Source organism: Acomys russatus, unplaced genomic scaffold (assembly GCF_903995435.1).
Source record: "Acomys russatus unplaced genomic scaffold, mAcoRus1.1, whole genome shotgun sequence".
Taxonomy (NCBI): Eukaryota; Metazoa; Chordata; class Mammalia; order Rodentia; family Muridae; genus Acomys; species Acomys russatus.
The window spans coordinates 1-15,489 of NW_026131666.1; the positions used below are offsets into that span (position 1 = coordinate 1).

At 39.8% G+C, this 15,489-nt stretch overlaps 1 protein-coding gene and 1 pseudogene across 1 annotated transcript; one reads left to right on the plus strand and one right to left on the minus strand.

Annotated features, from left to right (window-relative positions):
- The first annotated feature begins 3,962 nt into the window (after window positions 1–3,962).
- On the plus strand, window positions 3,963–5,893 carry LOC127186369 (olfactory receptor 56A4-like; annotated as a pseudogene).
- Window positions 5,894–10,857: 4,964 nt separating this feature from the next.
- LOC127186373 (olfactory receptor 56A3-like) lies at window positions 10,858–11,805 on the minus strand. The gene is given in 1 exon segment (XM_051142770.1): window positions 10,858–11,805. A coding segment is annotated over 1 exon segment (948 nt).
- Window positions 11,806–15,489: the final 3,684 nt, after the last annotated feature.

The window sequence follows — 15,489 nt, forward strand, 5'->3', positions numbered from 1 at the left end:
CCCATCATCCTCTTCTCCTGACCCTAGCCTCCTTCCCTCTTCCCTCTTCCCTTTCCCTTTTCTCTCAGTAAAAGGGGGTCCCCTAACCAACCCCAGAACTTCAAGTTGCATCAACTGAGTATATCCTCTTCCAGGGTGGTCTGGCAAGGCAGCCCCACCAGGGGCAAGTGATCAAAAAACATGCAACAGAGTCCATGTCAGATACATCCCTGGCTACCTTTACTATGAGACCCACAAGAAGACCAAGTTGCCCACCAGATATTTATGTGTAGTGGGCCTAGATCCAGTCCATGCATGGTCATTTGTTGGTGCTTCAGTCTCCACAGGCCACCCTGGGTCCAGGTTAGTTAGTTCTGTTGGTCTTCTTGTGAAGCTCTTCCCCCTGGATCCTTCTATCCTTTCTCAACTCTTCCACAAGGCTCCGTGCACCCACCCAATCTTTGTCCATGAGTCTCAGCATCTATTTCGAACTTTTGTTGGGAGGAGTCTCTCAGAATAAAGCTATACTAGGCTCCCCTCTGCAAGCATAGCAGAGTGTCATTGTTAGTGTTGGGGTTGTCTCTCTATCATGGGGTGAGTCTTGGGTAGGGTCAGGCACTGGCAGGACATTCCCTCCATCCCTGTTCTATTTTTATCCCTGAACATCTTGTAGTCAGTGTAAGTTTTGAGTAAAAATTTTGTGAGTGGGTTGGTGTTCTCCTCCCTCCACTAGGAGTCCTGTTTAGTTAGGCCTCTTCAGTCTCTTGGGCCATGCTGCTAGGGATCTCAGCTGGAGTCATCCCCATATCTTACCCTGTTGTAAGTCTCCAGCTTGTCTCTGAAATGCCCCTGGCTACAATTTCCTTCTCTCTGCAAGCCTCCTGTCCTCCATCCTCCACTTTCCCCAGATCTGCTCCTGACCCTTATTTCCTTTCTCACCATCTCTCCTATCCTGTTCTGTCTCCTCAATCATTTCTTATGATTATTTTTTTCCCCTTCTGAGTGAGATTCAGGCATCCTCCCTTGGGCCCTCCTTGTTACTTAGTTTCTTTGGGTCTATGAATTGCAATATGGTTATTCTGTACCAGATGGCTAATCTGCTTGTGAGTACATACTATATGTGTCTTTCTGGGTCTGGGTTACATCATTCAGGATGGTCTTTTCAGGTTCCATCCATTTGCCTGCAAATTTATATATCCTTGTTTTTAATAGCTGAGTGGTATTCCATTGGGTAAACATACAACATTTTATTTTTATCCATTCTTTGGTTAAGGGACATCTGGATTAATAAATGGGACCTTATGACACTGAAAAGCTTCTGTAAGGCAAAAGATACTGTCGAAAGAATGAAATAGAATCCCACAGATTGAGGAAAGATCTTCACAAACCCTACATCTGACAAGGGGCTAATATCCAATATATAAAGAACTCAAGAAATTAACCACCAAACCAAATAATCAGTTGAAATATGGGGTACAGAGCGAAACCGTGAATTTTCAACAGAGGAATCTCAAATGACCAAGAAACACTTAAAGAAATGCTCAACATTCCTAGTTATCAGGGAAATGCAAATTCAAATGACTCTGAGACTCCATCTTACACCCATCAGAATGGCTAAGGTCAAAAACTCAAGTGACAGCATATGCTGCCGAGGATGTGGAGAAAGGGTAACACTCCTTCATTGTTAGTGGGAGTGCAAACTGGCACCTCCTCAGAAAATTGGAAATAGCTCTACCTCAAGATCCAGCCATACCACTCCTGGTCATATTTCTCAAAGATTATCCTCCATACAACAAGAACACATGTTCAGCTATGTTTATAGCCACTTTATTCATAATAGCCAGAAAGTTCATATGTAACTTTAGGTAAATATAATGGAGGAAGAAGCCAATTGATCTGAAACTGATCAGAAAACTTCTATGGGAAGCTTGTTGTGTGTATTCAAGAAAAGAAACATCTCTAAAGCTTGGCTGGGAATATTTTTACATCCGTATCATAGACACCCTGAACAGCATTATCAAAATCCAGATAGAAGAGATGAGTTTGCATCTCCATGGGAGAGCACAGCCTGGCCTAACAACATCACCTCTCAGAAAAATAGAGAAGTGATCCCTTTAGTTATTTCTTATATTAGGTGTCTTATATCCTATATAACCTCCTATATTTTACAGAAAATGCAGGGATTATTTATTGGGACTTACAAAATAAACAAAATTGTTTGTGCACCTGTGTTTTTATATTGATTTTTCACTCTTCAATCATTTTATATCTTTCTCACCAGTACTTATTGTAAATTTTATTAAGCCACTTCATTGACAATTTGACATTACTCTTTCCATCCTCTTTTTCCTACCTTCCCACATACCAAGTCTCTCTCCTCTCTTCTTGCCCATTTGCCAGAGTTATAACTTTTGGTTTTGTTTTGTGACACACTTAACTATGGGCATCTGTACGACTGTTGCATTGGAGGTGTCCATGGCACCCATGGAGCCATTAGCAGGTACACAACTGGAGGCAATGTCTCTCCCTTTCTTTGAATCTATCCAGAATAAATAGTTCAGCAGCTAGGGGGAAGGTCTCCTAGGTCTCTCCTCTATCCATGTCTGTTTGTTGATGCAGATCAAGTTTCCTATCTGTAGTTGTTGAGAGTCTGTGTACAATGACTGTGTTGACCGGAAGCTGTCCTTTAGCAGCCAGCCCCCTTTCTCTATATTCTGGCTTATTCCTGTACATTTCTGTACCTTCTTCTACGATGTTCCCTGAACCTTGAAGGGAATGGTGTCAAAGTCTTGCTTAGGGCTGAGCACTTGCCATTTACCATTTATTCTCTGGATCGTAGACTGTCAGCTGCAGGTCTCTTCTTTCATCACAGTTCATTAGAAAGAAGAGTGTCTCTGATTAAGGTTGACAGTGGCAGGTGTATATGGGTATAAGCACATATGTCAGAAGGTAATTCAGTGCTATGTGAGTTTATTAAAAAAAAAAAAAACAACAGATTTAAGTCCTCACCACATCCTATGGCCTCTCATTTCATGGTCTTTTCACAGGGCTTATAACGCCAGGTGGAATGGGCCTAAACTGCAGACAATGGCAAGTTACTTCAATACAGTGATGGTACTATTGTACCAGTGGTCACATCTTGATTGTCACCTCAGCAGCCTACCTAGCTCTTTCTGACCCTACGAAAGGTAGCAGACAGGGAAGAGGTTTCTATTTAAGTCCCAGCTTGTGTCTTTTTTTTTTTTCATGAATCTAAGTATGTTTCCTTAAATGATGTTTTACCCTCTGCTTCATTCACACTTTCCTGAGTGTTAATCAGCAGTTATAGTAGTCTTTGCTAGAGGAAAATGTGGAAATAGTAAATTATACTGTATTTTGGTCAAAGACATGGTACTTTTGGTAATCTCCTAGGCCTCTACTTCTCCAATGGGGTTCTTGAGTGCCGATATTCACCATTGGCTAGTGTGTTTCTCTATGATATAGAGAAAAGATACCACTCATAGCATCTTACCCGCACAAATTAAAAGCCTAAGTATGAGCATAAAAGTTTGATTAATATTTTATTAGTAACGTGATTAACTATTTTAGGAACACGAGGGTACAAAAGAAAAAAAAGACATTTAAAATGACAAACAAGTAACCACTTTTCTGAGAAGTGAAGCTTTTGCTATCATTAAGAAGGGGGCCTGCAGGAGCTCATTATTTGGGGACAGAAGGACACATTCCAAGGGAAGTTTACACATGTGAAGTTTACACAAAGCAAAACACATCCTCCAAGTGTGACTGCATGTGAGCAGAAACTGTAAAGTTCATCTAAGAACTTATTTAAAAGAAGTTATTATTTTTGCATAAAATTATGAGAGGCAATGGAAATTATTTCAGAAGGAACGTGTGTGGTTCAGTTAGGTGGAAATGGACACACGTTAAGTTTGTTGATGATAAACTGTATTCTTTCCTGTTTCTTTCCAGCCACACTTGCCATCATGGTGTCGACCCCCAACAACACAGGGACTCAGGTGACAGAATTTCTGATGATCTGCTTTCCAGGAATGCAGGATACGCAGCCACTGGTTGTCGTCATCTTGGCTCCTCTTCTTGGTTCTGGCTCTTGCAGCCAACTTTGTCTTATTAGTCACAATCCATCAGGAGGCGTCTCTGCATGAGCCCATGTACTATCTCCTTGCCATCCTCTCTATGCTGGATGTCATCATCTGTCTCACAGTCATCCCTAAGGTCAGACTCTCCCAGGCCACTCAGATTTCATCTTTAGCTAGATACGTCTTTGTTTTGCTTGTGTGAATCATCTCATTTCATAAAAAATAGTGATCCATAGGTCACTCAGCCCTTACACCAGATCCCTCTCAACTCCAAAACTGTCCTCTCTTTTTAATGTCTGCTTTTTGAGCTTTACCTCACAAATGATAACTGTTCTCCTAATGTCTGTTAGTGGTATTTTAAATGCAAATTTCTCCTCAACTAAAGAGATACTTTCACTGACTCTGAAATCCCCTACTCCTATGTCCTAGGGGCTTAGAATTAGTCCTTTAGGGGAATTTGTATGTCATGTATTTAGGTAGGAAGCAGGCTGGGGAAGATTCCCTGGATTATGAAGGGAGTGGAGAGTGTTCCAATGTGAGCACTGAGCTTGCTGTCTTTGGTCCTCCTTTGATGCTTGATGACACATGCATCTTCAGAAGACAGACGAATCTGTTGGAATTGCTGCAGTACCAAGGAGTTCAACTGAAGTCAGAGACATGACTAAATGTGCTTACAATAAATCTTGGATTCTAGACTTAGAGAAAAGGCACACACCAGAGTCAGCAGTTCTCAACCTGTGGGTAGAGATCCCTTGGGGGTTGAACAGCTCTTACACAGTGGTCACATAGCAGATACTCTGCACATCACACATGTACACTACAATGTATAAGACTAGCAAATTATAGTTGTAAGTATAATTGTATATATAAGTAGCAAGGAAAATAATCTTAAGCTTGGTGTAACCACGATATGAGAGCTGTGTGAAAAGGGTTGCAGCAGTAGGAAGGTTGAGAAACAATGCTGTAAATGAACACAGACATAGAGAGTATTTCAAATTAGGTTACCTTCCTAGTGGTTTTAGAATTTGATGTTTTTTTTTTATCATAAACCTGATGAATTTCCTAGGGCTAAGTGTTTTAGAATGATAATGAATGCATACAGTTTATGAGAATGATAATTTGACAGGTCCTGCTTATCTTCTGGTTCAACATGAACCCATCAGCTTTGTGGGCTGCTTCCTGCAGATGTTCATCATGAATACCTTCCTTCCTATGGAATCCTCTACCTTTCTGGTCATGGCCTATGATCGCTATGTGGCCATCTGCCATCCCCTGCGCTACCCATCCATCATCACAGAACAGTTTGTCATTAATGCAGCCATTTTTATCATTTTCCGAAATCTTCTAGCTACCCTGCCAACTCCAATTCTGGCTGCTAGACTCAATTACTGTGCCAGCAATGTGGTCGAGAACTGCATATGTGCCAATATTTCTGTAGCAAAGCTTTCCTGCGGGGATATCCGGCTAAATAAGCTCTATCAATTTGTGAGCGTTTGGTGTCTGCTAGGTTCCGATCTGGTGCTCATCTTGCTGTCTTACTGCTTCATCTTGAGGGTTGTTATGTGTCAGCAGTCGGGAGGCACAGTCACCAAGGCCATGAGCACTTGTGGTTCACATCTCATTCTCATACTTTTCTTCTATACACTGTTGCTAGTCTTCATCTTCACAAACAAGGCAGGAAAGAAGATTCCTCCCGAGATACCGATTCTCCTCAATGTGCTGCATCATCTCATCCCCCCTGCCCCTCAACCCCATTGTGTATGGAGTACCGCACCCAGGAAATCAAGCAGGGCATCATAAAACTATTCAAGTTCTGAGATACATGAGCCAATGAAGGACTTGTGGAGGAGCTTGTGAAGCTCTGGGCATATTTTGTTGTAGGTTTGATGAGGATGCTACAATGGACAGAACATGATGCCTATGCTGCTACTTTCTTTCTTGTTTTTTTTTTAAATATACTTTTATTTTATTACACATGTATAAAACAAACTACATACAGCAGGGAGAACCATGTGACAATCATGAGGAATAATGAGTTCTATACATGTTACATTCATAGTGACTTGGCCATCTGCATTCGTCTCCTTTGAAGTAAGTCTCTTTCCTGTCTTGTTAGGTCTAGATTTCCGAATGAGATTCAATATCTATCTTATCTCAATTCTAATAGCTTAACTTCTTTATCTTGATCTAAAATGATCTTGTCCCCTAACCAGCTAGACTTGGCTATAGAACTATATTATCTTCTCTTCAATGCCCTTCAGAGACTTGAGAAGGAATAAAACTTAAAATTCCTGAGTGAATCAGCAGTGTGGGTTAGCAGTTCAAAAAGTACAAATTGACTTAAGACAGTTTACTGTCTGACCAGTCACCCAATACACTTTTTAATGTTGGAGTCTCATCTGCAGCTTTCTGGCCTAATATTTCTGCCAGACTTGTTCGCAGGGCAGGAACTATGAGGACTTGCTTGGCAGAGTGCGGCCATCGACTCTGCTTGCAGTTAAGTTGCCCATTTTTAGGCAGAATCTGTTAGTGGGGGAACAATACATTTTGCCCAGTGGTTATTTTGCCACTTTGAAGCCATCTCCATAAGGAGGCTCTTTGATGCTCATCATCTTCTTTGAGGCTGGCTGGGTGTGTCAGGAGTTAACTTGTCTTGTTGTCGAAGAAATTTTAGGATTGTGAGAACAATTTTAAATGCCGTATTCTGTGTGTCTTTAGGCTTTTGAAGACCTTATTCAACTATTTACCTCATATATTGATAGAGTCATATCTATCTGTTAGAGTTAGGCTATATATTCTTGTGTTAAGATCTGCCAGTTATTTGACATGCCAATGTTTTGTGTCAATATATTAAATTCCATAGCAATGACTTAGATTGTAACCTTCATTATAAGTAGCAATTAAGGCCTTGAGTTAAGGAGTAGGTTCAATCATCTAGCTTTTGTTCTATCCTCCCTCTCTGTTCCTAAATCTCCCTTCTTTCTTTTCAGCTCCCATCTCCTTGCCTATGTATGCAAGATAAGGGCAAGAGAGATGTTCCTGTGTTTCCCCTAATTTTTTTCTGTATAAGACCACTAATGACTTATAATCACCTCCCGATGAAAATAAGCATTTGTAGATCAGGCAGCATGCAGCAACCTATACAACCACACCCCCCCTTTGAGGGAACGGGACGATCATTCTCTTTAGGATTTCTACAGGTTCAATTGGGGCACATAATACTTTGGAGTGGGCCCCCCAAAATTGGAGAGAATGGTTGAGCAATCTAAGTGATTGCATTTGGGGTTCAGTTTCTAAATGTTGAGAGATTCCAGGATTAGTAGGAGATTGTAATGGTGGTCCAAATTGGATCAGAAGTTTTCTACAATGTTGTTCAGGAAGCTGTCCAATTCTGATGAGTAAAAGGAACAGAACCATCCAGGGCTGGAACTAGAAGGATGCAGGATATCAGCGTCTATTGTGCTGGAGGGAATGATTCCTGTCATGTCTGACCTTGAAATTACAACTTCAGAATATTACAATGTTTACTCGCACACCTCTCTATGGATATATGCTAATTCAACCTTTAAGGATCTATTATGTTCTTCATTATGACTGTTTTTGACCATGATCTGTCAACTATGCTGGCATTAAATATGAATTTATCACCTTCTGTGTGTTTCTCAATCTTTACATTCAACGTGGGTCTCAGAATTTATAGGAGAGTGATTAAGGGACACTTTCAAAAGGACTTTAGGCATATGACTAGGACTGGGGAAACCAAGAAGGCTTCTTTTAATCCTCTAGGTGAAAAATGATGACAAGTCACTTGAACCAAGAAGAGCATGAAAATTGAAGTCATGAGTTACAAGATTCGTAGAGAATCAATGAGTAGATATTTTCTTCTGAGCCTGCCAGTATAGTCCTTAATAGCCAAATATTTGTCTCTGAAATGCTGAGGCCTCCTTCTGTGCTTAGATAAACATGTCACTACATTATTGATAGGAATGGTGTCATGCTGATTCTAGGAACATCCCAGTGAAATCCCAATAATGCATTTCTGCCTTCTAACCCCAAACAAAAATGCATGTAATTCTACAATCAGAAAAATTTCTCAAGTCTGGGTCACTTTTCCTGTTATGAAATATCTCATTAATTGATTATATAGGGTATAGCCTTACATATTTGGTCAATTTTGCTCACATCTTGTATAGTAACAAGACATATCAATATTGAATTTTCTCCTGTGGTCTTCAGGGTCATAGTAGGCTCAATAACTCTGACTAGAGCAGTAATGGAAATTGGCTGTATGAGTATCCAGTAGGATACAGGTTACTGGAGGGTTAGCTGCATATGTCAGTTCTGTTCTAGGGTTTTTTACAGGTTACTGGAGGTATAGCTGTATATGTCAGTTCTGTTCTAGGGTTTTTTACAGGTTACTGGAGGTTAGCTGTATATGTCATTCTGTTCTAGGATTTTTGTGTGTGTGTGTGGGTGGATCCTTCAGACTGATTTCCGAAGTGGCATGCGCTAGTCTACCCTCCCACCCACATGTATAAGGGTTCCGTTTCAGCATATCCATGCTAGCATTGTTGGTCAGTTGTATTTCATGATGTATTATTCCTAAATCTGGGTCACTTCTCCTGATATGAAATATCTCATTATTGATTGTGTAGATATAACTGTATGTGTTTAATCATTTGTTCACACCCTGGAGAATAACAAAACAACTCAATATTGAGCTTTTTCCTGTGGTTCCTCAGGATGACCATAGGTTTGCAGTTGCACAGATGGGAATATAATAGTATTTATGTCTCTTTAAGCATAAATCAGACTTGCATCTAAAATTGTATCAATATCTTATCATATAATACTCATTATTACTAAATAGGCTGGTATATCTAACAGAAATCTCACTCTTACAAATACTAATATGTTAGAATGCCAATATTGAACATATTTATAACCGAATACCCACAATTCTCTAATAAAATTAATATCATCTCACCTCATAGCTAAACTAGATGTTTTTTCAGATTCCTTCTCACTCGATTCAGAATGGCAATTATAAAAGGATAACACCAAAGCTTTTTGCAAGCCAAAACTGAAATGTTTATTAATATTTTTTCCATCAAGCTGAGACATACACTTGTTTTCCATAGTAGGAAGCAAGTGGGTCCATAAATGATATATATGTTCTTCTTAGGCTCACTTTAATATTGATCTGTATCTGGAAATGTTCCCTTTTCTTCTTTCAATTGTCACTGAAAAAACGACAGGGGAAGTGTCTATTCTCATGCGTAAAGAGAAATATGGATGAGGCTCTTTAGTGTGAGTGATCCCTCTTTTAAGAGGGTCAGTCATTTTGTAGACCTCTAGGACTGCAAATGCATTTTGAAATAACTGATTTACTGCCTCATGCACTGGACAAAGATTCTGAAGCTGCCTGACACTCCTTATTTGTTCCAAGCTACATGTGTTGTTCATAGTTGTGCAAAGCCTACAACGAAGAGTTAGTACCTCAAGCATCTTAAATTATATTTTCCTGTATGAGTAACTCATATTTTCTAGAAGTTTCTCTGTAGAAGAAAAGAAAAGCAACCTCTCATGATCCTTGTATCCTTTTAAAAACAATTTTCCAGTATTCCTAGGATCTGGATTGTTTTTTAAATATACCTAAATACCATATACATTTCTGAATAAATGCAAGTTTCCATACATCTTTGTACTTCTAATCTCTAATAAGACCTCTGAATTTAAAAATACCCACTAATTTGAAAAGTTTTGCCCAGCTAGTAATGGAATATAGTATATTTCAGTGTCATTCCTGAGTGTCTTATATAGACACACAGAAACAGAACACTATATACAGATCACAGGGTATTTGTGGGTCTCAGAAATGAATTTCCAAGCACAGCAATAGTGTGAAGTCATAAAGGAAGAAGCTTGATGTGATGATGATTTCTTCTAAATCCAGTAAGATGTACCACATTCTATGTCAGTAAGATGTACCACATTCCCTGTCAGTTATTCAAAGAGCTCTGTCCTTTCAGGACTTAGGCTAATGGCAAAGAAGCTTTCCTTGAAAACACAAAGGAAGATGGGAGAAAAACGGTGGCCTGGGTGGAAATAAACAAAGACGACTTGCTATTGTGCTCCAGCCACTTTCCATCATCCAGAGCTGACGATTATAGTGCTGTGTTCTGTTCACAAACTCATTGTATAACTTGATTAATATTGTCTATGAGAATGAGTTCTGGTTGGGGCCACCAATGTCTACAGTCACAATAAAAATAAATGTGCTGATTATCACTGCAGAAGCAGCTGGAGGTTATTTTTCTAGTATAGCTTTTACCTTTTTGGATTCTCAATTTTAGATAAAATAGAACAATACATATCCAAAACGATTAAAAAGTCAGATATATGGGATGCTTTGTTTGTTTGTTTGTTTATTTTTTAAGACAGTGTTTCTCTGTGTAAGAGCTCTTGCCATCCTAGATATCCTCTGTAGACCGGGCTAGCCTTGGACTCAGAGATCCACTTGCCTCTCCCCAGCAGGTGCAGATATTAAGGCAGGTGTCACTACACCAGATAAGATATGGATTTTTTTTGTGTGTGTGTGTGCTGAGGTGTATTGAGTATTTGTAAAGGAAGGGCATAGTGAGGAACCTTGTTTTGTTTTGTTTTTGAGTTAGTGTTTTTTTTTTTCTCTTTGGAATTTTCTGAATTAGTGTTTCCTTCAGTTTTCCATCAACATAATAAATCTTCACGCACTAAGGATGCAGAGATGCAGTTGGCCTATTTACCACCCTTTCTTCAGTAATCTCTTGATTCCTTGCTTGATCTCTTGGGTTCTCACGCCATAAACAATGGGATTAAGGGCTGCAGGGATGACATGGTGGAGGACATTGAGTAAGACAGGCACATCTGGAGAGACCTTTCTTTTGGCTACATGTGTTAGGATGAAGACCAAAAGAATGGTGCTAAAGAATAGGATAAGGATGAAGTGAGAACCACATGTGCTCAGAGCTTTGGCTACAGCACCCTCTGCCTTGAGTCTCAGCACAGCTCTTAGTATGAATGTATAGGAGAGAAAGATGAGGATGAGGTCTGATCCCAGCAGAGTCCAGCCTCCAGCAAACTGATAAAGGCGATTGACTGTGACATCATCACAGGAGAGTCTAGAGACAGACATGTTGGCACAAATGCAATTTTCAATGACATTTCTTCTCTACTAATGGAGTCGTGCTGAAAGAATAGGGATGGGCAAAGGAATAAGGACATTCCTGATCAAAATGAATGCAGCAGCCTTGACTACAAATTGGTCAGTGATGATGGATGGATATCTCAATGGATGACAGATGGCTACATAGCGATCAAAGGCCATGATCATAAATGTGCATGATTCCATAGCAAGAAAGCTGTTCATGATATACATCTGGAGGAAACAGGCAGAAAAACTAATGGGCTTGAGATCAAACCAGAAGATGGTTAATACTTTGGGGATGACAGTCAGGCAGAGTATAATGTCCAGCATGGATAGCAGGCTGAGCAGGTAGTACATGGGTTCATGCAGAGAGGCTTCCATCCGGATGGTGATCAGAAGAACAGCATTGGCCCCCATGGCCAGGAGGAAGAGGAGGCTGAGTGGCAGTGAGAGCCAGAGCTGCCAACTGGGAGACCTGACAAAACAATTTAGGAGGAAGCCTGAAACTCCAACTGAGATAGTGTCGTTCTTGTATGTTGTCATATTTTGTCATGCCATCCTACAGCTTACTTTTATGAGCTGTAAAAGTAGGATTTAGACAATTAGGTTCCAATTCTGAACATATGAGGGTAGAGCAAGTTGTTTATTTGGACACAATATAGCCGGTTATGCAGGTCAAGCGAATGCATCTGTTCATCTCTGGTATCTTGGTCCTGGGACACTACTACCACCTTAACCATGCAGAGGGCCGAAGTAGTAGGATTTATCTATACATTTGATGGTATCTTCAAAAGAGTTGGTGCATCTTTACAGAAAGTAAAACTGAGAAAAAGACTTAGGAAATTGATTATCATGTGCAAGTGAGCCTAAATGTCTTGCATATATTTTTCTCCCCATTTTCTCTGAAATGCTTAGTCATCTATCATCCAACTAAACTACTCAATGTAACAAAATAATGGGCAGAGCTTGTCACAAACCAGACTCAGATAAATGTCTTTAGTTCCAGTAGCAGCTAACCTTTCATTTGTACTTGTTTTTCTTTACTTATATATTTTATCAACTCTATAATGAAGAGTCAATTCTTTTGTCTCAGAAGTAATTTTTATTTGGTAAGAATGTACCTTATCAAATAGTTGGTCCTCATTATGTTTCTTAGATCATCATGCTTTTAGCAGTCCTAACTTCTGGTCCTAAGGAAAGCACTGTAAGTAGCTGAAATGCTACAGGAGAGCAGTGGGCAAAACTACACAACATGAAAGATGTCCTGCTTTGACGGCATGGGTGTGAGAGTGATGGAGTTCATTTGTCAAAGCTTTCCATCCCTGTTCCTGTTCCTTTCTACCTTGAACGATCCAGTTACATATTCCCAACCTTCATATTGCTCTAAGTACTTCTCATTTAGGATTTGCCTTTAGAATTCTTTTAGCCTTTAAGTCACAAAATGGAAAACAAACTATCTTTACTTATAAGGCAGTAAAACTCTAATTTCCCAGTGGGATTATAGTGATAAGAAATGAGTTATCCTCGATAAGATTGGGAAAATAGAGTGAGTTGGTCATACAGTGGTGAGTATAGCTGCCTTCCAAAAAAAATCAGATTATTTAGAGAAGACTAAGTCTCTTAATGGGTAGAAGTAGGAGGAGAAATGTGAATACTATGAAACAGCACTTTCACAGACATCAAATATTTTAATGTGTATTTCCCCACCCCCAAACTGTGAGAACTTCAAAGAGCACTGTAGCTTGGTGAGTTGTGTTATTGCAGGGTCTTTGAAGTCAGCCCAGTGTACTCAAGGCCATCTAGAAGATAGCAGTGTCTGATGAGGTATAGGTTATTCTGTGATAATGTAAACTGAAGACAGTTCCAGATGCAGTGGCATACACATGCAGCTCCAATATTTGGGAGGCTGAGGTAGGAAGGAGCACTAGTTTAGGGCCAGTCAGGGTTACACATAGAGACAGGCTTATAAACCAAGCTAGCATGCTTAAATTATTACATAATTAATAGTTTTGAAACTGGAATGTGTTAGAAAATAAGAGTTCTGGGGTTGGGGTACTGTAGAAAGGAACCCCAGTTGTAGTAAAGCTGGAGAGCCAGACTCTATGATATTTTCATACTAATCAAAGCATTCCTTTTTATCAAGAGGTTCCATATCGTATCTTTGTGTCTAGTGATGCCTCTTCTAGTCCCAAAATGCAATTGTGGTTCTTATCTGGCTCCTCCAGGAATGTCTACATCAGCAATGACAGCATTCTTTCACAGATATCAAATATTTTAATGTGCATCTACCCTATCCCAAACTGTGAGATACCTCAAAGAGCACTGTAGCTTGGTGAGTTGTTGTATTCCAAAACCTTTCGAGTCAACCTATTGCACCCAAGTCTGTTTAGGAGATAGCAGCTCCACCTGTTCTCTATTTCAATACATCTACTTGTAAATTTGAGGTATAAATCAAATACTTGCTAAGCCTATAATTTGTGATAATTGACCTAATCCCTGTTAGCTTTTCTTTTATCCACAGCAATACAACTTCCATCTAATGAAAAATACCCCTATTGTCACTATATTCCTCTTTAAGGTGTTACTATTTATTGCTTGTTTATCTTCTGACTAATTTCTTGGACAATCTTAGTTTTATTCCTTATAGAGTGTAGCCTCTGATCTCACTATGGCCAAGAAACTTTCCTTGTGTAATAAGAAAGTATTCTAGAAAAGAACGATGGCCTTTTCTACTGAATGTAGGGAGAACTTTGAGTTACCTCTGGAGGCTCCCATCAAATAGAACTTCTGCAGACTGATGCATGAGGGTTGATGCAGGAGTCTAGAGGAAGCAGTACGTTTTGTGTCCCACAGATCTTTAATGTAACGATTTTCATCATTAGATAAAATATTTGAAGATGATATATTATCATTTAATCTCTTTCCCTCTTATTCAAGCTTCCATTTTCTCTCTCCCTTCACTGCACTGTCTTCAGTTAGGATAGCCACTCAACAATTATGAAATTGTCTATGAAGCATCAGAAGTTAAGCACCTTAGAACATATCTGTTGCATCTCTTAGTCTTGGTTGCCCATGAGAATTTCAAGGGCTGACACTGAGACCTAATGTCTCTGGTTCTAGCCAGGGACATGATGAGGACTCTTAGGATGCTGAGAACCAAATCCCAAAACCGAGACCTTGCAGCTAGAGCCTTTCTCTAGGCTGACAAGGCTACTGATCAAAACTAAAGAAGCATTGTTCTTGGAAGTTACAGTATTGTTCTGGCTTCCTGAAGTTCAGACAGAATTGTAAGGAATCTGTACAGTTGTTACCTTAGACATTATTGAGTTCACAGAATAGGGGTAACTCTTGGCTTCTTTTGCATGATTTTCTAGTTTTGGAGCTATCACTTTTAGAAATTTTAACTTTTGCTAAAACTTACTGAATTATCTTCCCTCAATACCCAATCACAACTTCTGCCTTTACCCATGATGATCCCTCTACCAAAATAACTTGCCATGCAATAATCCACTTGAAATATATTCTTCCTCCAGATCTCTGATTTTCTGTAGTCATAGCTGAAAACTACACATCACTCTACTTAAGTGCTATGTGAGGTACTGTTTAGCTTTTCCATTTCTTCTCCAGTAGGAATCTTTAGGGAGGAAAAGAGAAGGGAGAGAGAGAGAGAGAGAGAGAGAGAGAGAGAGAGAGAGAGAGAGAGAGAGAGAGAGAGAGAGAGAGAGATATCAGAGCCAGCTCCTCACACATGCTTCTTAATTCCTATAAGTAAGCAAAAGACCTAAGACAGAAAAAGAAAGCACAGGTCCAAAGAGTTAGGTATCTGATAAGTCTGGTGCCCTTTGGTGCCCTCTACTCAGAATCACTTACCAGGAAGTTGAAATGTGGGTTCTGGATCCATGGATGCTAGGAGTGCTGGCTAGTTTCAGAATTGGCCCGTGTAGTTATACAGGTAGAATCCTGCTGTGATGCTCTCAATTTATGTTCTTTGTATCTCAGAAGATCCCTCTGGGAGACACAAGCCAACAGGCAGGAAAAAATATTTTCTTTCATTAAGAACAGAATGTGCCCTGGTAATTTAGCCCTATATAGGCCATCTGTCCTACACGGACTAAGTCAATCTCCTGGGTATAGGGTTTGTACACACACATTTGTATGTGCTCAGGATTCACTTCACATATTTACCTGGTGCCTTCTATGGAGTACACAGACTCAGTTTGTGTGGGC